Source organism: Perognathus longimembris, chromosome 16 (genome assembly GCF_023159225.1).
Source record: "Perognathus longimembris pacificus isolate PPM17 chromosome 16, ASM2315922v1, whole genome shotgun sequence".
Classification (NCBI taxonomy): domain Eukaryota; kingdom Metazoa; phylum Chordata; class Mammalia; order Rodentia; family Heteromyidae; genus Perognathus; species Perognathus longimembris.
This window is the reverse complement of record NC_063176.1, coordinates 5,227,341-5,253,971: the sequence shown is the minus strand read 5'-3', so window position 1 is coordinate 5,253,971 and position 26,631 is coordinate 5,227,341. Positions and strand designations below refer to the sequence as shown.

Sequence of the window (26,631 nt, the reverse complement as noted above, 5' to 3'; positions counted from 1 at the left end):
CAGGAATGAAATAGGGAATGGTGAGAGTGCTCTCTAAGACAAATTAGAGTTCGTCTATTGTTCCCTCTCCCCAAACTCCAGGAACCATACCTGCCCAAATGCAATCTCGCAAGGAACATTTTCCTCATGTATTTTGTCCTAATACTCTTCTATGACAGTATCTAAATACTTTTGGGACCCCACACATGCATTACAGTGTCAGTGGCCCACAGCTTAGAAATCTGAAACAACAAATAAAAATTAGAAAAATTACAGCTTTACTTGTAATTAATCATTATAATTTGGGTGAGGGGGGGGCAAATAAACACTCGTCTTTCTCATGCTAGAAACACCAATGAGCTAAATGGTGAAAAAAATCCATCTTCACATAAATGTGATCTATATTTGGTGAGGCACCAAAATCATTTTAAAATTTAAACAAAGCTTAGACATGAAATATTTAACTAAGAGAATTAATACTAATTAAATTACCATCTGAAGTAATTTTCATGAGTTTATTATTTTTAAGACTTTATTCAAATCATATCTTTTAGAAATAAAAAAAATGAACAGCAATAAGCAACTCTCCCCACCCCCAAAAGGGGGGGAAAAAACCAAATGTGTCCTTCATGTGTCCTCCAAAATTCCTGTCTCTACACACCTGGGCTTTTATCTTCAGGTGATGTTAATCTCTGTTGATATAGCTTATTGCATGTTTACTCAGAAACTGACCTCTAAACGTTCATCCATGCCTGTTGTTTCTTCACAGAAAGTAAAAGAAAACAAGTGTGTGTGTGTGTGTGTGTGTGTGTGTGGTGTGTCCGCTGGTGGTTGTGTTGGTGGTTTAAAGGCAAGTTGGGACTTCCTCTTTGAACCGTTGCCTTTTCCTCGCCCAGCAGGGCAATTTCAGTTTGTTGAGACTGAATACAATTGAAAGCAACGCACACCCCAGAGAGAAATGATGGCTAAGAAGCCCCCCAAACCAGCACCTCGAAGAATCTTCCAGGAAAGGCTGAAGATTACTGCTCTGCCCTTGTATTTTGAAGGATTTTTATTAGTCAAACGGTCAGAATACCAGGTAAGTCTCTAGAAGATAATGCTAAACCTGCATCTTGGGTCTTTTTTTTTTTAACTTTTGAAAATTTAGTCTTAACATTAATCTTATGGCAATGTGCTGTGAGAAAACCTTACTCTTTATATTTTGATTATCCCTGTTGCTGTTCCTTGAACCCAGAAATACTCTAGTATGTGTAGCTTACAGATATATGCATAATGTATAATATACTTCTAAAGATAAGCCCCTAATACAAAATACTCAGTAAAGTAAATTTCTGAAGAACTTTAAATGTTTAAAATTAAACATTAGGGAAGATTTTTGTCCAATTTACTAGTAAGCTTCAATGAAGATATATATCATTAAATAAAATACTGATTAATATTAAACTTTCTATTATAACTCCTCAGGTATATTGAAGTTTTTAATGATCAAATTATAAAAATGGTAAACTTATGCAAAAATGTGAAAATAATAAAATTGATACTGTTTAACATTGTCATTAGTAAAAACATTCTAAGAACACTCTTGAAAATAGTCACTTTAAAAAGCTAGCATTTAGAGGCTACATTGAGTAATAAATACACTACATTACACAAGTACATTTGATCTAAAATATTAAAAAAAACACTTCCCTTGAAATGTGAAATTTAAAACCTATAGTTAGTTAAAATTACTCCTCTAAAAATTGAAATTATGAATAACTTAAACCTAGAGAAATAAAGACCGACTTGCTTGCATACTACGAAAGGAAATCATTAAGTCAAATTTTATGATATTTTAATATTGACTGAAACTTAAAAATGCCTCAATTGTTTAATGATGACAATAATATATATTGTCTTAGGATTCATTAATACTTATGGGGGAATTATGTATATAGAAACTATCAAATAAATAGTGTATTAATATACTATATATTAATATCTCTATAGAGAGAGAGACCATTCACTATTTGAGTGGAAACATGCTAATTTCTGTTATGATGAGTGATGAGTATTAAATATGCAGTTAGCCAGTGATATTGGATTGATTTGGTCACTTCTATATGCTCATAAGTGCAGTCTTTTTACCACTGTTTGGCATCATGGTTGCACTTCAATGGAAATAAAAAAAATTGCAAAAATATCAAGAACTTGTCATTTAAATGTTTATGCATTGAATGTTTGTCCAAAGTACTTCTAGTAATTATTTCTGATGACAATTTCTTTTTAACATTTAAAACAGGCATCCCTTAGTATGGTTAACACACACACACAAAAAAAAAAAAACAACAAAAATCTTAGAGTATCAGTAAAATGTCTCTACCTAATAGTATTGTCAGTTTGTAATCTTGTACAAATTAATTTCCTTCAGACTCAGTTTCCCCAAATGTATAATAAGGAGAGTACAGACTACTTGTCCAATAGTTTCTCACTTACACTGTAATATTTATCATGTTTGGGAAAAGTAAGTGCTGAGTCAATTTATTCATTCCAGCAACATTTCTTGCTTGTCTTTCTTAGGCCAAGCTTCACCTTCAGTTCTGGATATGAATAAATAAAAGAAAAAAACCCTAACATCACCATGAGGCTTAGCTTCACCACAGGAATAAATAGTTCCTCTGAGGATATATAGCTCAGTGATACAGCACTGACCTAGCATGTGTGAAGCTGACATGTACACACACACTTGTGGTGAAATTAACTTGCTCTTCCACTTGAATGCATAACAAAGTACTTTCTTCCTGTATGTCAGGAAAGAGAGCCAGAGGATGACAATAATGCCTACTTCACATTAGAAGGTAGATTCATTCTCCTCCCATTTCATTGCTCATCCTATTTCTGTGACAACAAGGTTGGAATTCGCAAAAATATATATATATATGGTTCAAAGAAAAACAAGGAGATAGAGAGGCTTGAAAATAGAAGCTACCGGGAAAAGCTAAAAAATAAAGAAATAAAAGTGGAAGTTGGGTGCCAGTGGCTCACGCCTGTAATCCTAACTACTCAGGAGGCTGAGACCTGAGGATCAAAGTTCAAAGTCAGCTGGGGCAGAAAAGTCCCTCTGTGATTCTTATTTCCAATTAACCACTCAAAAACCACAAGTGATGCTGTGGCTTAAAATGGTGGAATGCTGGGCTGGGAATATGGCCTAGTGGCAAGAGTGCTTGCCTCCTACACATGAAGCTCTCGGTTCGATTCCCCAGCACCACATATATGGAAAACGGCCAGAAGTGGCGCTGTGGCTCAGGTGGCAGAGTGGTAGCCTTGAGCGGGAAGAAGCCAGGGACAGTGCTCAAGCCCTGAGTCCAAGGCCCAGGACTGGCAAAAAAAAGAAAAAATGGTGGAATGCTAGCATGGAGCAAAAGAGCTCAGGGACAGTGTGCAGGCCCTGAGTCCAAGCCCCACGACCTACAAAATAAGAAACAGAAAAGAAAGAAAAGGAGTGGCATTTCCATGAAGCTAGCAACAAAGTGCTAGGGGATCTTTGGGGGAAAAGCTGAACCAAAGGCACTACAGCTAGGTCATCTTTTCAGCTAGTGGGATGACATTGAGAGGCTGTGCAGCATGGTGAGTGGAATTTCTGATGAAGGAATTGAGGACATTTAAGCTACAAGAAATACAGCTAAAAGGTAACATGGTCAAGAAAAGGATTACATATTGAGAGGCTCTTTTTTTTTTCTTCAAGTTTTGTGTTGGGGCATTTTTAAGGAATTTAAGGAAATTTGACCCAAGAAAATACATCAACATATTACAATTTCCATGAAATTCAAGAAGGGCTCTGAATCTCAGATCAAGCATTCATGAAAAGCACATCATCTTCATGGAAAAGGTAGTGAGGGAAGATTTGCTTACGCGACATCACTAGGATTCTTGACAGTCCAGGAGGATGTACTCAATAACAGAAGGTATTAATGCTACATAATAATAATAATGCTACATGACGATAGCATTGTAATTCTTCTCACAAGTGGACCCAAAATTCTAACTTTAACTACAACTGTGAAAATAAAAGTTTGGGTAACAACTCAACATGACTTCAATCTGTGATGTGCTAAAAATTGTTTTTAATGTGGGTTATCTGGTATTAACCTGAACATAAGAATGATCCCCATAAATGCACCAGTGTAACATTTCGTTGACTGATCTTTTATTCACCTCTAACTCATTTGGGAAAATTTAAAACACACAGTAGCAACAGTTGCTACTGTAACTGTTATTGGCTTTTAACACATCCACAAATCTGTAAAGCCTTCACCAGTATGACTAGCAGAACATTACAGTCATTCAGAGAAGAGCTTTTGCATGAACAGTCGGCCCCATTTCTCCTCCTCAGCTTTATGTTTTTGTACCCGCTCACTGACATTTTTCTTCGGACTTGAAATCAGATTCTCACAAAGATCCATGGCCTACTTTTACTATTGACGAGCCTATCAGTACGTGGTTTTGACTGAAGCTCTGAATCGCTAATACTTCGTTGCAGACTTAGGTAGCTTGAGGTATCTCAAGTCACCCACTTAGCTTGGGAAGCCAGTTCTGTACTTCTTGGATGCTCTTTGCCACCTCTTTGGCAAGGAACAAAGAGTACCCTCTCTTCTCCGATTAATGAGCTTCAAGAGGAGAGGAAGAGGCTAAGCTAAATGTGTCGCTTCCCACACTTGTCTATTAGATACTCAGTCCTACTCTTCAGAGGAGATAATAGTTGGTAATGCTGCACAGACTGGAGAATGTAAGAAGGTGTGAGAAAGGCCAGGCAAAGGGCGACTGCCACATGAAAAGAAGGCATGAATAGGATAGGCTGAGGCTGAGTCTCAGTGTTGCCCTGTTCAGTCTGAGGCAGGTGGGATTTATTTTATTCCTTATAGGGGCTTTCACAGCTTTATAGCTGTTGGATATTTATGTCCCCAAACTTGCAGCAAGTTTGGTGAAGGCCCCTAAATTTAATTAAACTTAGGATTTTTATATACTTTTGGCAGAGAAGGCTCTATATTAATATTCACGTTTGACTGTGGTGTTAAAAGAAACTATATTAAATAACATTTAACAGCCTCAGTAAAGCTTGTGTTGGTATAGTGAACCTTAGTAAAATTGAAAATTTGATGTTTTATCTGGAAGCATTGAACGTTTGAAATTTCTCAGTTTAGGAAACTCATACTAATTTTCTCAAAAGATTTAACCTTGAACAAGTTTAACTGTAAATGCCACAGGATACCAAAATCTGTACTGTTAATCCCAACATACACAATTGCACATCAAGGTTGTAATGTCATCTAGAAATGCTTGTGATTTTTATATTTTTAAGTCTCACCACACTAGAGCAAATGTTAATGTAGAGCCCTGTGAAAAGTGGGAAGGTGGTGTGTCTGTGTGTTTGTGTAATGTGTTCAAGTGTAGACTACAGGTGTGATGTGATAAGCTTTGGACCTACTGAGTAGACCACTGATTTTTCAGCTAAAGAAGCTAAATTGGGTCATTTGATATTAAACTGAATTTTGACTATTTTGAATTTTATTTTCAGCCTTTACTGAATGGTTCTTTATGCCACATGAATAATATTCATGTTTGGTTCCAATTAAAATTTGATTTTATTTTTGGTGAGAATAAAAAGAAAAAGAAAAGAAGGCATGAAAAGACTTCAGCTAGGTTTAAAGTGAGATTTGCCTTCTCATCTTACTGCACTACTTGTCTCTAAGATGTATGAGCCAGACACACATTTAAAGCACCGGGGGATTTGGGGCTAAATGAAAAATCTCTGTCCAGTTTTACATATGCTGCGTTGGCGACTGTCTGTTGGCTGGTCTCCTAGTCATGGACTCTTCAGAATGACTCTTTATTATGGAGTTTTGTTCTTGGTTCAGAAGGTATTGACAAGTGTATTGTCAGTGTTATAGTCAGTTCTCAATTAGAATGGAGTGGTGAAACTACAAAGCTGAACCAAGATACTTTGAAGTTTCAATTCTGTCCCTGAGATAGATTGCTGTGGTAATGCCACCAATGTTGAAAGTGAAAAAACAAAAATATCACAATAGAATGTTTGTTTGTATTTACAAAAGAGAGAAATTTTATTTTGTGAATTTCTTACATTAATCTTCAATACACGCACCATAATGTTTTAACAAATTGCAAACATCCAGATGGTTCAGTACTAAAGGAAGGATTTATCAACATGTCTGTTAAACTAACTAGATTTAAAATATATATCCCCCTGGGAAAGCTAGTATGAAAGTATGGCTTTAGTGTGCATGACAGATTTTATTCTGTGAACTCATTTGATAGTCTTCTGTAATGAAGACAGTGTTCCCATTTATTTAAATAGACTTTCATTTGGATAGGTTTTTGGACTAGGTTTTTTAAAAAAATTAAACTTAAAATATTTTATTTCCAGAGAAGCCACAGTAATGTGAATACAAATAAATATTTACCCCCCACATGAAACCTAAGCTTCAAGTTAGCTTTGGTAGTATTAATTTTCTTGGTACTAATTTGTCACTTTCTTGAATCAATACCAATACTCTATACTAGTCATTGAGGTTAAACTATGAGCCATTATACTCAGCTAAGTGACTCAATCTTTGATCTGTTCTAGAAAGTAACTATTATACCCTTTCCTAGCCTAGCCTTTTATTTGGCCTCCTTATATGTGTAAACATCCACTGAAGGTGTGTAAGAAGCCTTTTTTTTATTATCAAACTGATGTACAGAGAGGTTACAGTTTCATACATTAGGCATTGGATACATTTCTTGTACTGTTTGTTACCTTGTCCCTTATACCCCCCTCCTCCCCCTTTCCCTTCCCCCCCTAAAGTGTTCAGTTCACTTATACCAAACAGTTTTGCAAGTATTGCTTTTGTAGTTGTTTGTCTTTTTTTACCCTGTGTCTCTCAATTTTGGTATTCCCTTTCAATTTCCTAGTTCCAATACCAGTATACACAGTTTCCAATATACTCAGATAAGATTACAGAGATAGTGTAGGTATAATCACAGGAAGGTGATACAAGAACATCATCAATAATAGAAGCTACAGATACACATAGGACGTTGAAAGCAGTTACAACTGTGATATAACAATTGTTTCCATAACATGGAGTTCATTTCACTTAGCATCATCTTATGTGTTCATAAGGGTATAGCTACTGGGCCTTGTGATGCTCTGCTATGACTTGCCTAAACCTATACTAATTATTCCCAATAAGGGAGACCATAGAGTCCATGTTTCTTTGGGTCTGGCTCACTTCACTTAGTATAATTTTTTCCAAGTCCTTCCATTTCCTTACAAATGGGGCAATGTCATTCTTTCTGATAGAGGCATAAAATTCCATTGTGTATATGTACCACATTTTCCTGATCCATTCGTCTACTGAGGGGCATCTGGGTTGGTTCCAGATTCTCGCTATGACAAATTGTGCTGTGATGAACATTGTTGTGCTAGTGGTATAAGAAGTCTTAAATCAATCAGGAGAGTTTGGAAAACGATCTATTAACAAACCAGACATGCTAAAGACAAATTTGAACAGGATTTAAACAAGGATTAACTATAAAGGGAAGCTATTAGAAGTATGTAAATATAAAGTTCAAAAGGAAAATTAAAAGAACAATAATTGAATATACACTAATAATGTTTTTTTTTCCAACAGGAGTATAAACATTATTGGACAGAATTGAGAGGAAGTACACTTTTCTTTTACACCGACAAAAAAAGTACAATAGTAAGTAGATGAATAAGTAAGTAGTTAAGATGCTAAGTAAGTTAATAAGTAGTTAAATACGTTCAGCTACTTCTATGTTTTTGTAATATGTCTGTCACATCACCTGTTATTCAGCTTGGCACTTTCTGACATCCTAGAATAAAGATGCTTTAGTAAAACCAATTCAAATGAGAAAATTTAAATCTGTGAAGGCCATTATTTATGACAGGACCAATGGTAAAATTAATTGGACAGTTCAGAAGAAAGTATTAACTCAGCCTCCTTTCTTTGCACTCTTTTCTTTTTGGTCTTGAGAATTAAACTTAGTTTAAAAGTAGAAGTCTTAGATATCAGAATATCCTTCCCTCTTTCTTTTTCTTTCTTTCTTTCCCAGTCCTCGGGATTGAACTCAGGGTCTCGGCACTGTCCCTGAGCTTCTTTTGCTCAAGGCTAGCACTCTACCACTTGAGCCGCAGTGCCACTTCTGGCTTTTTTCCAGTAGTGTGTTAGAGATAGTCTCACAGTTTCCCACCTGTGCTGGCTTCAAACTGAGATCCTCAGGTCTCAACCTTCTGAGTAGCTAGGATTACAGGCGTGAGCCACCAGTGCCTGGCTTACATTATTTAATTCTAAGTAATAACAAGTTTTCTCTACTTGTTATCATGCTATAGCTTGTAGTGATGATTATGGTGATGACGATAAGGACAACAATGGTTTGAGTTGCTTTTGCTATATATCCCAGGATAACTCAAAACTCATAGTATAGCATGCTGACCTTCAATTCGTGCTATACCTGCCTCAGCCTTCTAAGTGATGGGATTATAGGTGTGTACCCTCACTCCTGATACAGGATCATCTAAGTAACAGAAAAGAAGCTTGATGATTATTTCCTTGTGTTTCTGGGAATCAAGCCTAAAGCCTTAGCTCATTAGGCATAGTCTCTACTATTGAGTTCTATCTCCAGCGTAATCTGCAAGAAATGAGATGATCACCAGAGCATCATAACATACATAATGTAACTATTTAATTTTCCTAGAAAAATAAAAACATCCCACAAAGCAGTTCTCCTAAGAGCATAAGAGATAATATTTTAGTGTAAATATTTGTGTCCCTTGGGATACTTACTTATAAGTGATTTTATGAGTCAGTTGTCTGTTTAGCGATAAACATTATGGATCATGAAAACATTAACCTCTACTTCTTTGAGCATCATTATTAGAAGAACCATACTCAGCTCTAATGAACAAAACAGAAAAAGAGCCTAGGGCTGGGGATATGGCCTAGGGGCTAGAGTGCTTGTCTCGTATACATGAGGCCCTGGGTTCGATTCCCCAGCACCACATATACAGAAAACGGCCAGAAGGGGCGCTGTGGCTCAAGTTGGCAGAGTGCTAGCCTTGAGCAAAAAGCAGCCAGGGACAGTGCTCAGGCCCTGAGTCCAAGCCCAGGACTGGCAAAAAATAAAAGAGCCTAGTGCCGTATTGCACATAGAAGTATCAAGCAGCATTCATGGCAAGGTGGGACCTTGAGAAGCCATTGGAAAACAAGAAATTTCCAATAATCGTCTTTCACCAGAGTTATGAGAAGACAGGGATGTTTTCAAATATCATCATACATTAAAAAAGTGATAAACCCTAGGGCTGGGATGTGGCAAAGAGCTCACCTAGCAGGTGCAATGTCCTGGGTTCGATCCCCAGTACCAAAAATAAAACACAAAAAAACCCCTAAAATTATTAGTTGTGCATTTCAACTCCCCATTGATACCAGTAAATCAGAATCCATTGTAAATATTGTCTAGTGAATAAGAAAGATCAAGAACTGCCGCTCACGGCATGGAAAGAGCTCAGTGAGTGAGAGCCTGGGGTGTTCAGACTGACTGCCAGGAATTCTGTTTTGCTTTTGCTTTATTTTGTGTTTTGTGTAGGTGCTGCCACTATCCCACTATCACTGGGATCTTGAGTTACTATCTCATCTGTCTGTGTCTCCGTTGGTCAAAGAATGGACTGGTAGAGACTGTAAAACATCTGAAATTGAGAAATCGGAAGAAAATGTAATCAAGTCCAATTAACAGTTCAGTGGGAAGAAGAGAAGGGGAGTTTTCGATCACAAGGAGAGCGCCTCTTGCTGCTGAGCGGGACCTATGGCCACACGTAGGAGTGAGAGGAAAGAGTGGGAGACGTGACACAGAGGGGAAGTGTGATCTTTGATTGAGAGATCATCGGCCCCCAACTTCACTTTCTCCACTCCCCTGCCCTCCTGCCAGAGGTCTGCAGTGGGGGGCGAGGGGCCCTTGATGTTGCCCACAGGGGTCCCTCTCTGGTGCTCAGTGTTGAGTGGTAAAAGAATAAAAAGCCAGCTGGGAATGTGGCCTAGTGGCAAGAGTGCTTGCCTCGTATACATGAAGCCCTGGCACCACATATATAGAAAACGGCCAGAGGTGGCGCTGTGGCTCAAGTGGTAGAGTGCCAGCCTTGAGCAAAAAGAAGCCAGGGACAGTGCTCAGGCCCTGAGTCCAAGCCCCAGGACTGGCAAAAAAAAAAAAAAAAAAGAAAGAAAGAATAAAATAAAAAGTCAATCTAGGGGAGCAGACAACACAAGCAGACGCCAAAGAAATCTCCGGTACTGTCTGCTTTCAAATGTCAAAACTTAGGAGGCAACTCATAGCTCATCTTAGGAAGCTATGAAAAACAAAATGAAACAGGGTCTGTAAGGTCTCAAGAGAGTGGACTGTAGAGAGTAAGCACTCATGCTCACATTAACTCTACAGAATGGGTACTGTCCCGAACTCTAACCGTATTGATGATCAATTGTGAAGGCTGAGGACTAAGAAAGTGTGCGAGATCACACACAGCGAATAAGACAGTTATAATCCAGGTCCTGTGGGTGGGCCAGCCTTCTTAACCACGATACTGTATAGAGGTTGTTACAAAGAAACACTGTAGAATTTCTCGTCCACCAATTTTCATAAAAGAAGATAAATATCATTGGGAAGTTTTTTTGGGGGGGCGGGGTGGGGTAGAATAAAGCAGTTTGGGGAGTAAAGTTTAGGGAAAGCATTGGACCAGAACAGGTAAAAACTGAGATATTTAGAGAAGAATTTAAAGCTATCTCTCTCTGCATATATATATATATATATGCACATATATATATATATATATATGAAAGACTATAAGGAAGTCATGTGAAAGAATAATTGAATTTGTTTAGTATTATTCCAGAGAAAATGACCTAGGACCAGGGGATAGTAATTACCTAGGGAAAAAAAAGCAGTGGCTCATTATAAGAAAATAAACACACACACACACACACACACACACACACACACACACACACACACACACCACACTGCTGCTGAGGAGGAGGCCAGCATTCCACCTTTTTAGAGATATCAAGCATAAGCCGTGCTATGCAGCGGATACCCTGCCGAAGCCAGATGACCTTTAAGGTTCACAACAAACAATTAGAAACAAGGATACAGCTGCCTTTTCCTCTAATCGATGTGTCACCCAAGGCACCCTATCTAACAGAGCCACTTCTTCCTCTCTTGCTTCCTCTTTGTTGCGGAAGAACTCACCGACTAGGCAGTCAGTCTACCAGAAAAAGATGTGTTTAATTGTGAATTCTCTCTGCATTCTCTTGGACCTCTCCTTCCATTTTTAAATAATATATAGTTCATAGAAAACAAATAGGCCAATTGAAATGAACACGAAACATCAATATGGAAATGATTTTATAAAAAGAGTTATTTGCCCATTTTTTTATGCCCTGTACCTTCTTCAGAAAAACAGAATTGGGAGGACAATACAAGCATGCAGTCAATGGGAATTGGAGGCATGGCTCCGTGGATGAAGCGCGGGCCAGTGAGCCAAAGTGTCAGCTACACAGCTTGAGTCCTGGCCTCAGATGCAGAGAGAAAGGGTATAATAAATGAATTATGTTAGGCATAATCAGGAGAAAACAAAAAGGACATAAAATGCAGTCGAGATAACTTTGCCAATTTAGCAAATCAAGATAAGTTTTCTAATTTAGCAAAAACCAAACAAGCAAACCATAAAACAGTATGTAGAGGTGGTGCCTTCGAATACTACAGGGCAAGTCTGCGTTGGTGTAGACAGATCCGTTGTTACAAACCAATATTTTTATTCAGGAAGGGTGAGGTGACTCTTGCTTGTAATCCCAGCCGTGGCAGAGGTAGAGATAGGAAGAGCCTGGTTTGAGGTCAGCCCAAAGAGAAAAGTCACTAAGATTCTACCTGAACTAACCAAGGTAGCAGTGGTGCTGAATGTTTGTCATTCCACCACAAGGGAAGAAGAAGTAGGAGAATCGTGGTCCAGGCAGGCAGGGCATAAATGGGAGACTTTAGAGAAAGAAGAGAAGCAAAATGGACAGGGGGACAGGTGGCAGAGTGCTAGATACATATGCATATGAATGTGCAGATACATAGACATATGCACACATGAAGCGTGAGTAAAGTGCATTTCGTCCTTTCTTTCTTTATCCGTGTTGAACTTTGAGCTCAGAGCCTCATGCTTACTAGGCCAGTGCTCCTACACCTCCTGCCTTAAGATAGAATTTTTTCTTAATAGGAAAGAGCTCCCTAATCAGTGGAATACATGTTGAACAGTGACTTTCTGGAGAAATGTATATGAGAACATATGCATGGAGACTCATTATATAATATAAAAGATGTATGGTACACACAGAAAAATACATAAGACCTCTACTGCATAATACATTCCATGGAGGTAATTGATTCTCCCCAGTATGTATTCCTTAGTTTTTGCTGAATCCATCTCTTTGATGAATTAGATAATCATTTTCGCATGGGTTGAAGAATATTTCATCATTTTTCTCCCTCCTTACAATAAAGTAACTTCAAACAGAGTTTCAAGTTCTGTCTGTATTATAAACATTTTCTCCTTTGTTTCCTTAAGTCTAGATTAAGGGGCCATGGGCCAAATCTGACTTATTATCTTTGAGTTATTTATTTTTAAAGTACTAAAAAGAAAAAATAAAAGCAAAATCAATAAAGAAGCAATATGCCTTATCATTTGGCATTATGTAGGGGAAAAGGAAGTGCTGCCATGTCAATCATCAAAATAATAAATCAGGGCTGAGAATGTGGCCTAGTGGTAGAGTGCTTGCCTCGCATACATGAAGCCCTGGGTTCGACTCCTCAGTACCACATAAACAGAAAAAGCTGAAAGCGGCACTGTGGCTCAAGTGGTAGAGTGGCTAGCCTTGAGCTAAAAGAAGCTTAGGGACAGTGCTCAGACCGTGAGTTCAAGCCCCAGGACTGGAAAAAATAATAATAATCATACCTTGATTGAGAAAGGGTTCGCCAGTTTCCATGGTGTACATATTCCTGCCGTGGCTGATTTAACCTATCCATGTGACCTCACTGAATAAGAGGGTGGAAGAAAACCCTAGAGGTACTATTATATAGTGTTTTTACCATATAGAACAAAGACATCAGCCTCTTTACGAGCACAGAGAATGGTAAAATATAGTAAATATAATTAGAAAGTGATACAAACTTGAGTTTTCTTGATAATTTGTGAATGTATTTTATTTACTTCCATATCTGTAGGATTTAACTGATTTTTATGCCAGTACTAAGACTTGAACCCAGGGTCTTTTGCTCTCACTTGGATTTAGCCTCTCAAAGCTGGTGTTCTTCCACTTGCGTCACACTTCCACCTCCGTGATTTAATTTTTAATAATGGTCTGTTCAACAATTAACTTGCAAAATTCATGGAAATTGAACAATAACCTTTTGCAAGCCTGTACTAGACAGGTTTATTTACATTTCCTCATTGAGATTGAAAAGCAAGGTGTCATGCAAAGTAAAACTTCATTGAAAATATTCTTTTCTGTCTTGCTACAACAAAGTTATATTAACCATGAAACAATTTAATGAGATTTCCCTTTACCTTTGCAGTATGTTGACAAATTAGACATAATAGACCTCGTATGCCTTACTGATAAAACTTCAACTGAAAAGAATTGTGCAAAATTCACCCTTGTTTTGCCAGAAGAGGAAGTTCAATTGAAGGTGAGTGAAGAGAATAATGTTCTGTGGAGAGTTGTGGTTATAATTGGCATTAACCTCTTAAAATCCCATCGTTGATATAAACATGAATTACAGGAAGCTCTAAGTCTTGTATTTTGTTAATACTTATTGTTTCTTGCCAAGACTTCGTTTTCTGAATTGGATTTTAGAAGAGCATGTTCATTTATTTAGTATACAAGCACCATGAAGCCTTCTATTTCCATACCCTGACAAAAGCAAGGATCCCACCTGGTGTTTTTGAAAAGTTGTTCTACTTAGTCAATACATAAAGTGACTTAGTTAAATTCAACCAACAATGTACAGTACTAACAAAAGCAGAACAATGTGGAATTGATAAAGATGACATTGGAAATATTTCCAGAAGATTACTCTATTTTTTTTCCCCAGTGTTTAACTTAAGGCCCCATGCTTGCTTGCTTGGCAGTCATTCTATCCTTTGAGCCATGCTTACAGCCCTGATTTGTGCTGGCCATCTGGAAGATAGGATCTGAAGGACATTTCGGCCCTTCCTGATCTCAAACCTCCATCTTCTGGCTGTCAGCCACCTGTGTAGCTAGGATTACAGGCATGAACCACCAGTGCCAGGCTAAACGTAGCGAATGTGTGCATCCACTGTGGGGTCATAGGCAAGTTACTTAACCGTGGTGCTTTTGTCACTCAGAAACAAATGTCTTTGAAGAGTTTTAACCCCTTCACTTGGGCCTACCCAGACCACTTTATTAAAATTGCAAACTTTCCCCGCTTTTCCTACCCTCTAGTCACACTAACCAATCAGTTTTGCCTTGCTCTGTATTTTATTTTCCAATTTCTTTTCTCCTGGCATTATCAAATGTATTCATTATTATGTTTCATGTTCATTTACTTGCTAGACCCTAAACATCTAAGTTCATGACAACATGAATTTTTGTCTTTTCAACAACTGGAATCATACAAAATTATAACAAGTTCATTTAATCAATCTTCATTGCCTTCGTTTTCTATTTTAGAAAAAAAAGAGTAGTTGTTATAATGGGTTAGACAAAATTCTGGTCAATTTCATACACAGAGAGAGAAAAATGCTAAAAAAAATTACAAATAATAAAAGTGAACGGATTACTTTCTTTTTCTCCTAGTAATGCAGAGGTAGTAAGACAATAGGAAAATAGCTGACTGGATAACATCAGATTACATCAGGTTCCTTTTTCTGTGTAAAGGGAGATTATGCCAACTGCAAATATGAGAAATTAGGCTGTTGTCTCTGGAGGTCTCAGGAAGGACTGGTAGTTGTTTAGTGACATGGAACTTTAGCATGCACAACTCAGTAAGGATAAGTAGTCCTTCCAGTTGGGCTTTAGTGTAGGAAACTGGTTCAAACAAAGGTCTTCACTCATATTTAACCCTTGAAATGCTTGGTAGAGTAGCTGTCATTATAAACACTCAAAAGAGGTTGACTGACATTGTTATTACAGGTAGCAGTAATAATCATGTTTAGAGCAAACATTTGGGAGTTACACCATAAAAGAAAATAATTATTAAATTGTCTCATAACAAATGTATGTTAACAGTCCTAGGCAAAAAGGAAAATGAATCCGTTTTTCCTTTCAGCTGATTTTAAGTAGTTTAAAAATTACATCTGACTTTTTTTTTTTTAAAGCAAAATGCTTCAGGAAGAATATATAGTTCATCCGTCTTGCTAGGTTTATATACTTCTCATGCCTTATCGTAAAATACCATATAAAATTCTTAAGTTACTTGACGTTAAAGAAAGCAATGAAATTCTGAAGTTATTTGAACTTAATAAAAGGAATAGTCTTATGTGTTTTCTTCTTTCTCTTTATCTGTTTGTGTTTCATCTTTAGACAGAGAACACAGAAAGCGGGGAAGAGTGGAGAGGCTTTATTCTTACAGTAACAGAGGTATGAGGGTAATTACATTGTCATTTTTTTCTGATTATATCGAAAGAAAATTTACAACAGAGTCGTAATAGGTATCCCGACTAACCTTGAACTTGAGATTCCTTCTGAGCGTCGTGATTGGAAATGTGCCCCACCATTCCCAGCAGATCATTAGATTTGGTTTATTGATTCATTCAACAAACACTTGCTGAATACCATCTAGAGTAAAACTGGTAGATACTAAAGACACAGCCATTAGAAAAAAAAACTTGCATTTTTATCATGTGAGAGGAAAGGGAAAAAGTAAAAAATAAATGAGAAAGATCATTTCAAATAGCGATATTTGTTTTTACAGAAAATAAACTGGTGATATGTAATAGTAAGAAAACAGGTGGGCGGGGATATCGACTTTTACCATCATCCCTTTTTGACATAGAAGTCTTTGTATATTCTGATATCTGCAACTTATAAGGCATCGTCTAAAGTAATTTCCAATCGTTTTTTATTCATTTATACTTACAAAATGAACTTAAGATTGGTTTTATGAAGAACACAGACTATCCAGGGGAGATATCAACACGAAAACTCCCCGTTCAACATTTGTATAGTGAGTCTTAAAAAAAGAGACATTCATCTCTTTGTCTGGTAGCATCTTACCAGACACAGATAGCAAGATTTATTGTTTATATGAATTAACTGCTGCTGCAGATAACTTGCCATTAATTAATTAGAATAAAGGCTACTGGAGCAGCTGTCTTGAAAAGTAACATATGTTGACAACCAACACTCCCCCAAAGCACTGTGTCCTCTCATAGGATGTAAAACCTTTCCAGTTTTCCTATGGTCAAAACAGATTCTATCCAGCACTAATTACTAAATAAAGCCTTCACAGTTACACGGAAGACACCTCACACTTTGACCAAGATATTGGATGTTGGTTCTTTATCTTAACCAATGACAGGTAAAGACTACTGGTTGAATTTCCATGTAGGGGAGTCAGGAGGTTTAGAAACTGCCTTCTTGAAGGTATGGAGGACATACTGAACAGTGAAGGACAAGGGAAGGATCTCTCAGTTAGAGAAATTGTACTCTTTCCCTTTTTGTGGAAACACCCCCTTATGAGCCATTTTGCTTCTCTACCGGGGTACAAGTAAGTATTCCAGTGGTATCATACGAGGCTTCAAGAACATGAAACCCACTGGAAGAAAACAAGATGCCCCTTCTCAATATGCAGTGTGTACATGAAGTTTCACCAGAACATTTTGTTTTCAGTCCTTTCCTTGAGGGTAAGGAAAATAAGATATTTTTCTTCTGTCTTATAATAGACAATTCACCAGGCACTGCTGGGTTACACCTATAGTTCTCGCTACTCAGGAGGCCGAGATTTGAGATCTTGTTTTGAAGCCAGCTCACTCAGGGACGTTTTTAAGACCCTTATCTCCAATTAACCAGCAAAAAGCTAGATGCGGAGGTATAGCTCAAGGGGTGGAGCACTAGCCTGAAGGGAGACAGTGGGGGAAAGAGAAGAAAAAAAACAAAACAAAACAAAAAAACCCTCAAAGATTTATCCTGAATATGAAATTAAATTCATGTTCATTTTCCACACAGGGCACGTCTCCAGTTTTGAGCTGTACAAATGTGATGTGCTAGGTTCCCAGCTCACTGTGTAGTGCTGCTGAAACGTTAGTTGCATGTAAGAAGCACAGACTACTGTTTACAGTTCAGAGTCATTGCTTTCAAATCAAACAAGCGGAGTTTTGTTTTCTCAACTGCCTATGCAACTATGCATAATGTCTTAGTCCTTTTGAGTATAAGTTCTGGTCTGATTTCTATTGTTTTCATTTGCAAAGTGGAGAAATAATACCTTTCTTATACCATTGCGATTCCTATTTTCAATAATACATACAAATGCAAGAGATAATAATAGGCAATTAATAAGTTGCTGAAAGAGCAAATTACAATAAATAAAAGACCAACTGTCTTACTAGTTTTTCCACCATTATTTCTTCTTGTTTGGTATATATTGGTGTATTCCTACTAGTGAATTTTTATTTGTATTTCAAATGTGCATTATATATAATATATGCATATCAAATAAAACAAGATACATAAATAAAAAAATAAAACCAACAATAATATGAATAATGAAATAGTAACTAAACAGGAAGTGAAATTGTGTTGTTTTCTTCCTATACTCAAATGGACTTTATTGCATATCGCTGCAAGGTGTGCATTTACCCCTGATGATAAAGACTATCATCAGATATGGCTCTTCCCAAATATAGACTAGCTAGTGTTAGGTCTAGAAAAATATTCTCCCATTCAGAGTATACCTGCCAAGAGAACATATCTGATCCAATTGAGGGACAAAGTTGGGAGTATACAGATAATATAAGAGGGCATAGGCAGGCAATTCAATCCAACATACATTTCTAGAACACTAATAACAGTAACGATAAATCTCACAAATTTGTAGGGAAGTATCATGATTGTAACATGTAAATGAAAGTTCCAAACACACCAAACTATAGACCTCTAATTATGGAACCTCTGCCACTGAGAATCCGTGTGAATTAATCATAACTTGTTTTGCTATAATAAAGTAGAAAGTATTCCCGGTTTTCTTGTGAATGAGACAGGATTGGTAAACAAGTAACCTCAGGATAAAAAGTGAGAGGTTTGCCATTCTTCCAGTTCCCTGGAGGTACAACGTGAGTATACTTTGCTTTGGGAACATAGGCAAAGGAAGATTTGTTGGAAGAAAAGTAAGCACCCTTTCTAGGCTCCAGTTGGTTGAGTGGCAGGCAGTTCTAAGACATCTACCAAAGACTGAGATGGGTATTCATAACTCTACCCATCCGTGTCTTAACTAAAGCTCCTTAGGACCGTAAGTGGCTCATCATGACTAAAATCAGCCCATGGTTTAGCTGTCTTTCTAGTCTGCCTACTGTCTTAACTGGTTTCAGCTATCCGTTCCCCAACATGTGTCGCTTCTACCTGGGCAAGTAATTAGACTGCACGAAGTCCTAGAGAGAGAAAAGAAAAGGAGGATTGGGACCGAGCAACCGCCCTTCGCATCTGTGGAGAAAGAGAAGGAACCCGTTCCAGATTATGGGGCTGTCCGGAATCCTATGCCAGCGTAAGTGTGCAGCCAACACCAGGATGCTCATTCAATTGTGAAGCTTGAGTGTGGAGTTTATCATCAAGTAGCACTAGCATTTGACTTCACTAAATCAAAAGGACACTAAAAAGGTCTGGGGGAGAAACATTGAATCTCCGAGTGCCTGCCACATTTCCTCTTCTATGTCATGATCAACATAATGCAGATTAGAACCAAACCTCTTACCACAGGAAATCCTCTTTTACCCACGCCTTTAAGCCAAATATATACTATTTCCGGAGCTTAGACCTAATGAAGTTCATATGAAGAAGGAAGAGAAAGATTTTTTTTTTTTAAACACAGCTCTATGCTTCACTGATTTTCTTTTTCTACATTTTACCAAAGAATTACACATACTTAGAATGTTCTATTCACTTACTCAGTCAGTGGGAAGTCATTAAAGTATATACTTTGAGAAAGGTTACAAAGTATATAAGAGGTAGGGAACATGCTGACCTCAGCAACATCTTAAACCTATGGCTAGATCATGGGTCCTTTCCTCCTAGCATCTTGTGTTCTTGGCCATGAAACTTGCCCCGATGCCATCTTTGACATTAGCTTCTGATTCACTGTCTCTGTGCTACAATCACAGAGACCGGCTAGTCATTGTGTTAGCCAAACAGATACATCTGATGCATCAATGGAATAAAACTCACCCAGATTGCTTCTTCTTTTCCTTTCCTAGTAGAATAAGGAACACATTTGTTATACATGAATAAAAGAAAATGAAAATCATTCCTTGGCATGCCACACAGGTACTTGCCATTAACATTTTGATATATTGCATATTCTGAAAAAGTTGTTCTTGTCTAAAACTGTATGTTTCATTGGCTACAATATTTATTATAAAAATGGGCAGTATTTTTTTTGCATGCTGTGCATAAAATATCACCAACTTCAATACACCAAAAGAAGGGAGTCCAGACATATTCATGTCAGTTGTATAAGACAGACCCCCACCAAGAAAAGCATCTGGAGCTATTTTCATATATAGAGGAAAACCACCAACCAATATTTGTCCAAGGTTCTGTTTGTCAGCTGAGTCTCTGGATCCGTTGTTGTCTTAGATGGTAATGGCAATAACATACAGTAGATAACTTTGCTTAATAAGGCATAATGGGCCTAAGTGTGGTGGCTCAAACCCATAAACCTATCTACTCAAGAGGCTGAAATCTGAGGTGGAAATTTCAAGCCAGCCTGGGCAGAAAAAGTATGAGGAATCTATTTCAGATTGTGTAGCAAAAATTCTGGAGGTGGGGGTGTAGCTCTAGTCATAAAGAACCAGCCTTGAGTGAAAAATCTATGCAGAGAGGTTGGGGCCATACCTGAAATCCCAGGAGCTAGGAGGGAAGCTGAGGCAGGAGGCTCGCTAGCTGGGCAAGAAAGAGAAACCCCGTCTCAAAGCAAACGAAGCACATGCCAACAAACAACATCGAGTAAAAACACAGAAAAGGGTCTTTGGAAGAATAGGGTCTTTGTTAGCACAGTCAAGCTATCACAAGCTTGTCATAACGGAGGATGACAATTGTATAATTGTTACCATAAAGCTTGAAGTAAAGCAATGATACCTCGCAGAGGTGTTTTGTTTTTTGAGACAGGTTTTGCTAGATAGCTGGGGCCGGCCTCAAACTCACCACTCTTCTCCCTTGCCTCCCTTGCATATGTGGGCTCCCAGTGCTGGCTTCCTAAAGATACCTCCTTTGCATTTTTTCAAGAAATTATCTTTATTTGTTACAAATACATTTTTAATTTATATCTTACCTCTGTAGATGTTTTTATGAAGTTTCCCGGAAAGAAGCAACCGAGATGCTGGAGCAGAATCCGTCGTTGGGAAATATGATTCTGAGGCCTGGTAGTGACAGTAGGAACTACTCCGTCACGGTCCGGCAGGAGACAGAGTATGTTCCCTGAAAACATGGATAGAGCTGTTAAAATCGTTACGTCACCTTAAAAGTCCAAGGCACAGACACTCAGATCTGTGTTTTATTGTGATGTGTTTTATTGGGGGATACATTTGTAAACACAAGAATAGGAAGGGAATCCCATAGAAGCATATAAACCTATATGTGTGTGTATGTGTGTCTGAGTGTGAGTTTAAGTGTGTGTATAAGTGTGTGTATGTGTGTATGTATGTGTCACCAAGGGTGGTGTTTGCAGTAAGACAAAATTACTTTGGCCCTGGATATAGTTGTTTGTCATTCATTGAATTCAACAAATATTTACTGAGCAGTTGTGGTTTGACAAGTATTTCTCTGGGAAATGGGGATACATAGCTCACGAGTGTAATTCCTTACAAAGGCAAAATCCAAGTTCAGCTAAATAAAACACTGGGACAGAAGGGCAGGGTGGGGGTCAAGAGGCAAGGGGTAGATGAATGAGGAGAAGGGGAGAATGCAGTTAAGAATGCAATGTATCGCCTACAAAATTAAGGCGAGTGAGGGAAAGAATGGGTAGGGGAAGGATGAGTGAACATATTGAAAAGGGTGACATTGATCATGATATATTGTAATCATAAACTACTTTGTTGAATGGCAACTCCTTTGTACAACGACTTGAAGATAATAATCAAAGGAAAAAATGAGAAAAAAAACCAGACAAACTCAATATAGTTGGTATTGAGGAGTTCACATTCTCATAAAGCTACACAGAATACAACTGAATATGTAACAAAATCAAATATATGCTGATTTCATGTCATAAAATAGAGCAGGATAAGAAGAGGTGCTTGCTATTATTTTATGATATAGTGGTCATGGAAGACCTACTTGATTTAAGTCACTTTTATGTTTCCTTTTTGAGACACTGCCTTACTATGTGGCCTCAGGTGGCTGAGGTTTCCAAATGCTGGGATTACATGAGTGTACCACCACGCCTGGCTGATTCGTTTCTAAGTAGAGACCCAAAGAGAACCAACCATGCCAGCATCTGGGACAAGAACTTTTCAGACAGCAAGCAAGAGACTATGCTCAGAGCCTGGGGGATGCTTGGCTTTTCTTCTTTCTGTGTATGCGGTGCTGAGGAATGGAACCCAGGGCTTCATGCATGCTAGGCGAGCGCTCTACCGCTAAGCCACACTCCCGGCCCCTTAATGGACATTTTTTTCTGCCTCAGTTTCTGCTCCAGAATTTTAGTCCTTTCACTCAAAACTTCCATAAGATTTTGTGGATCTTTTCCACTTTTGCTCCAACAGTTTCACCATCAAAGATGATGAAGATGATGGCGACGGCACTGATGGTCAGAAGTGGTGACTCTTACTCAGAGTCACTGTCCCACTACCTTACGGAAAACCTAGGCGGACCCTGGGCTTGGGTGCGAACAAACATTTCCATCAAGTACAATTTAAAAAGCCAGATGGACAGTATTTTTGATATTTTACAAATAAAGTGGCTGACGCTCATAAGATCCACCAGATCCAAACCGCGCATTTAAAATATAGTAAACGATCATTGCGATTCACCGAGGGCTTAAGTGTGTCCGGGGCTGTCAAGGGCTTTGCAAGCGTTCACCGGGCCGGGATCCCAGCAATTTGGGAGACAGAGATTGGGAGGGCGGCCCAGGCCAAAGGTTAGCAAGATCCCCTCTCCACCAACAGAAGCTGGCTGTGGTGCATCCCGTCGGAATGTCATCTATGCGGGAGGCACAGGTAGGAGTACAGTCAGAGGGCCAGCCAAGGCAGCAAGTGCAAACCCCTATCTGAAAAATAACCCAAAGCCAAAGGGGCCAGGAGCTCGGCTCAAGTGATAGCATCCTGCCTAGCAAGCATGTATGAGGCCTGGAGTTCAACCCCCAGCATTGAGAAACAAAAAGAGGAACCTTCTTAAGAACAGCAATTACTCATTACTTTAGAGGACACAGCAATTGCTTTAGAGGACCGTTGATGGATGGCAACGTTCTGATTACGGTGATCTTTTCATAAAGCCAGAGCCTTGGGCCTGGGTAGAGTACACGTAAGACTTCTATCCCAAGATGTTTACTTCAGCTCTTCCCTTGCAGTTTGGGCTTTAAGGAACAATTTATTTTAGGGAGAAAGAGGGTTTTAACTCATGTTTTGAACAGCGACCATTAGATTGAGCTCCTTGTTTCCCCGCAGGATATGCAGTTGAGAGGATACTGGTGGTTGAGGAGAGACCATTAAATAGGAGAGTTACATATAGTTCAGTTCCAGTGGAATAAAAAGAAGAAACAGGAGAAAAAAAATGAAAAGGCCCCATAGGTTAGCTTAATGTGATAATTTTGCTTTTGGAAGTTTCTGAAACATAGGGCAAAATTGAATTTATCATTCAAACAAATGGTGTGAAAATAAATCCTATTAAATTTACAACATTATAAAAGGGTTTTATGCTAAACTTTTTTGCCATCTAAATCTAAACAATTCAAGAAAATAAATACACTATTTTTTCAAAGCAGGGATACAGATTTCAGTATAAATATTCTTGTTTCATTTTAGTATGCCAAGAATCAAGAACTACAAAGTGATGAGCATAGGAAAAAACTACACCATTGAACTGGAAAAGCCTGTAAGTAACTATTTCTTTCCTGATGGACCTTCTGTTTTTGGCAAAAATCTGGAACTACAGGCATGAATCAAGTGGTAAAGCATCATCTTTGAGCAAAAAAAAAAAAAAAAAGGCTTTGAGTTAAAGCCCCAGTATTCAAACAACAACAACAAATATAGCTTGTGATATCAGGCACAGTGAGAAGAAGATTGAACCAGGAAAGATGTTCCTCAATAGCATTTAAATAGAACTGGTATATTTCTTTAAAATTGAGCTGCTGGTTCCTCTGTCTCTCTAGGCCCACTGTAGTGATCAAATAGGAAAAAAATGATAGCATAGATGAATTTCTTATATTTCAACTTTAACCCTGGAAGACTGGGTGATTCTTCAACTTCCAACTTTGTCAGGAATTCCTTTCAGAGCTTCTCGGGTCTTTTCTCCATCCCCATTAGAGCAAAGTTCTAATGAAGGAGGCAGAGAACAAGATGGCTAAAGGATTGTTCAAATAATCACGTGGCTAGAAGTAGCATCAAGGAAGAATGATGTCATCAGTACACCTTCAATAGCTGGAGTACTGGGCTTATTTCCTCCTGTAGGATTGATTAACCTAACACCAGCTCTCTACTAGATTACATTTTAATGACATTTTTCTTTTACATAGTTGAAAAGGAAAAAAGATATCATTAAAATGATTTTATAAAAATATTGGCGGGAAAGACACATTTTGATTACTCTTAGTTGTGTAAATCGCCTTGTTTGAAATATTAAAATGCATACATACTCTATCCTACAGGGTTTTTGGCTTCTGGCAGAGGAACTCAACTATGCCCAACTTAAGCAGAAATGAATTGAGTGTAAGAATACTGAGTGTTTGTATAATAAACATTCTGAAATTGCTAGCAAATCTCCAGGGACTAGGAAGCATTTACAGTACCAACAATCATTCGATCATGAAGCTGTTATCCTTTCTTGTTTCTGTGTTCTATATTCAGACATCAGGGAGGAAGCACTTTCTGGCTTGTCAGTGGAGTGTTGAACTACTTTAGCCCCAGCCCCAGTTCTTTCATTTTTAATTTGTTTTTTGTATAAGGTCTTACATTTTGGCCTAGGCTGGGCTTGGACTGTATTCCTCTTATTTCTATCTTCCAAGTAATAGGCAGGTACTGCCTCTATCTATCTATCTATCTATCTATCTATCTATCTATCTATCTATCTATCTATCTAGATATACATCTACCTTTCATTCATTTAGGCCTGGGCAGACAATAAGCCACCCATTCTTCTTCTTTCTTTTTTTTTTTGGCCAGTCCTGGGGCTTGAACTCAGGGCTTGAGCACTGCCCCTGGCTTCTTTTTGCTCAAGGCTAGCACTCTGCCACTTGAGCCACAGCGCCACTTCTGGCCATTTTCTATATATGTGGTGCTGGGGAATTGAACCCAGGGCTTCATGTATACGAGGCAAGCACTCTTGCCACTAGGCCCTATTCCCAGCCCCACCACCGTTCTTCTTTCTCCGCTTGCCTAGTAGCTGGAGTTACTGGTGTGTGCCACTATGATTTTCATCTATCTTTATCCAAATGGGGCTCAGCCTTTCCTTTTCTCTGTATGCAGGTGACACTCCCAAACCTGTTCAGTGTTGTTGAGTATTTTGTGAAAGAGACTGGAGGAAATTTAAGACCATTTATATATGCAACTGATGAAAACTTTGGTAAGTGCTTCCTTTGACTGCTGTGCTTAGAAAAACAAAATAATCCCCTCCCTCACTCAAGAAAAATTAAAAACGCCTGAGATACAATTTGTAACACCAACCACATGGGAACTGTAAATGAGCATTTAAATCATCCATTTAGAAATCATTTTGTTCTTGAATCAGGGAAAATAAGGAAGTGCCAAGATATTCTTGTGGATAGAGGGTAAGGCATGAGGATATAATGTGACTATTAACTTCATTCCAGCATTTTCCTGGCTTTAGCAAACAAGTTCAGAGAGAAGAGAAAACCATATTCATATAGTCATGGAAACCAAACAGGAAATGTAAAGGGATGGCTTGTCAACAATGTGTGGTGCTTCCGACAGGATAAAATGGGCAAGGATTAAGGAGAGACTATTGAATTGGTACTTAGTTATTAGGAGACCTGTGAGAGAGTTTTATTCCACTATATAAAGCTAGCAAGAAAGGAGTGGATGGTGAAGAGCTACAGATAAAGGTTGTAGCTCGGATCAGCTACAAAAGGTTTCTCATTATTCTTTTCAACAATCCCTACTGTACAAGGTCATTGGGCAAGCTGTAAGTAGGAGAGATGACATCTCTGGCTTGTTTGGATTTCAGTTATTAAAATAGTTTCTGTTCCTACATATTATGAGGAACAAGAAAAGAAACCCAGGTCCAGGATAAAATACAAATGAAAAAGAAATCTGAATATTCAGCATTTAATCACTTAACATTTATTACACACACCACCATGTCCTCAGCACAAATGATAAAGCAATTCCCAATGAAAGCAAAGAACCATTTGTCCCTCTATTATTACTAATTAGTCCAGCTTTTTCAACTCATAATTTCTAGGTCAAGAACCCAACACAAAAGTGAAAAGTGGGAAGATGAAGAAAAATCCATACATCGTGTGAAATAAAATGTGAAAATTTACTCATGTATCTTGGTAATTTGTTTTTCAAAAGGAAGAGTTTTGGTTTTAAACAGTTACCTCTATTCTCCTAATCTTAATTTCTGAGTAGTTTGCTTGGGCACCAGAAATAATGTAGAATACAAATTTATCAGAATGAAAGAGATTCACTGGGAAATCACAGATTATGACTGCAGGGTAACAATAATAATAATGTGGGGTCCCATGTAAAATGAAAATGAAAATAGGAAACGGTGCTATGGCTCCAAGTGGTACAAGACTAGCCTTGAGCACAGAGAGGGTTAGGGACGGCCTTCAGGCTGTGAGTTCAAGTCTCACGACTGACAAAAACATTAAAAGATAATTTTTAAATAATTGTTTTTGTTTTCCTAGGCTGATTAAATAATTTCCTCTGCCCAATTTCCACCTGAACACAGGTTCTCCTAAATCCTATCAATTCCCAAGAAATATTATTAGGATTTTGTTGAAATTAGATTTGACCCATTTGTCAAATGTCAGTCATTTAAACTAGGAAGCTAGGGAATATTGTATGTCATGAATGTTGATATTGGAAGTAAATGGAAGTAATGAATTTTCATATTCTTTACTGATACTACTCTTTAGGTAGTTCAAAGGTAACCAATATATATTGTTTTAAATTGGTGCCAGTTAGCTGGGTATTGTCCCTGAGCATTTGTGCTCAAG

General features: G+C 38.1%; 1 protein-coding gene across 2 annotated transcripts; it reads left to right on the top strand.

Annotated features, from left to right (window-relative positions):
• The first annotated feature begins 841 nt into the window (after positions 1-841).
• On the top strand, positions 842-26,096 carry Stap1 (signal transducing adaptor family member 1). 2 transcript variants are annotated; one of them, XM_048363911.1, is made up of 9 exons: positions 843-1,057; positions 7,650-7,721; positions 13,642-13,755; positions 15,612-15,668; positions 18,614-18,786; positions 20,577-20,705; positions 23,255-23,324; positions 24,914-25,010; positions 25,869-26,096. In XM_048363911.1, exons 1-9 carry the CDS (start codon positions 938-940, stop codon positions 25,928-25,930), a joined length of 894 nt encoding a protein of 297 aa, XP_048219868.1. In that variant the 5' UTR covers positions 843-937; the 3' UTR covers positions 25,931-26,096. The 2 variants fall into 2 exon arrangements, with proteins under 2 accessions (XP_048219869.1, XP_048219868.1); XM_048363912.1 differs by lacking the exon at positions 7,650-7,721 and having other exon boundaries at positions 842-1,057.
• Positions 26,097-26,631: the final 535 nt, after the last annotated feature.

Bases quoted from the DNA above. Each gene is read 5' to 3' on its own strand.
- Stap1 (XM_048363911.1), top strand. From the start codon at position 938: ATGATGGCTAAGAAGCCCCCCAAACCAGCACCTCGAAGAATCTTCCAG. The intron at 23,325-24,913 runs GTAAGTAACTAT...CTCTGTATGCAG, and splicing joins CCATTGAACTGGAAAAGCCT to GTGACACTCCCAAACCTGTT. The intron at 25,011-25,868 runs GTAAGTGCTTCC...CATAATTTCTAG, and splicing joins TGCAACTGATGAAAACTTTG to GTCAAGAACCCAACACAAAA.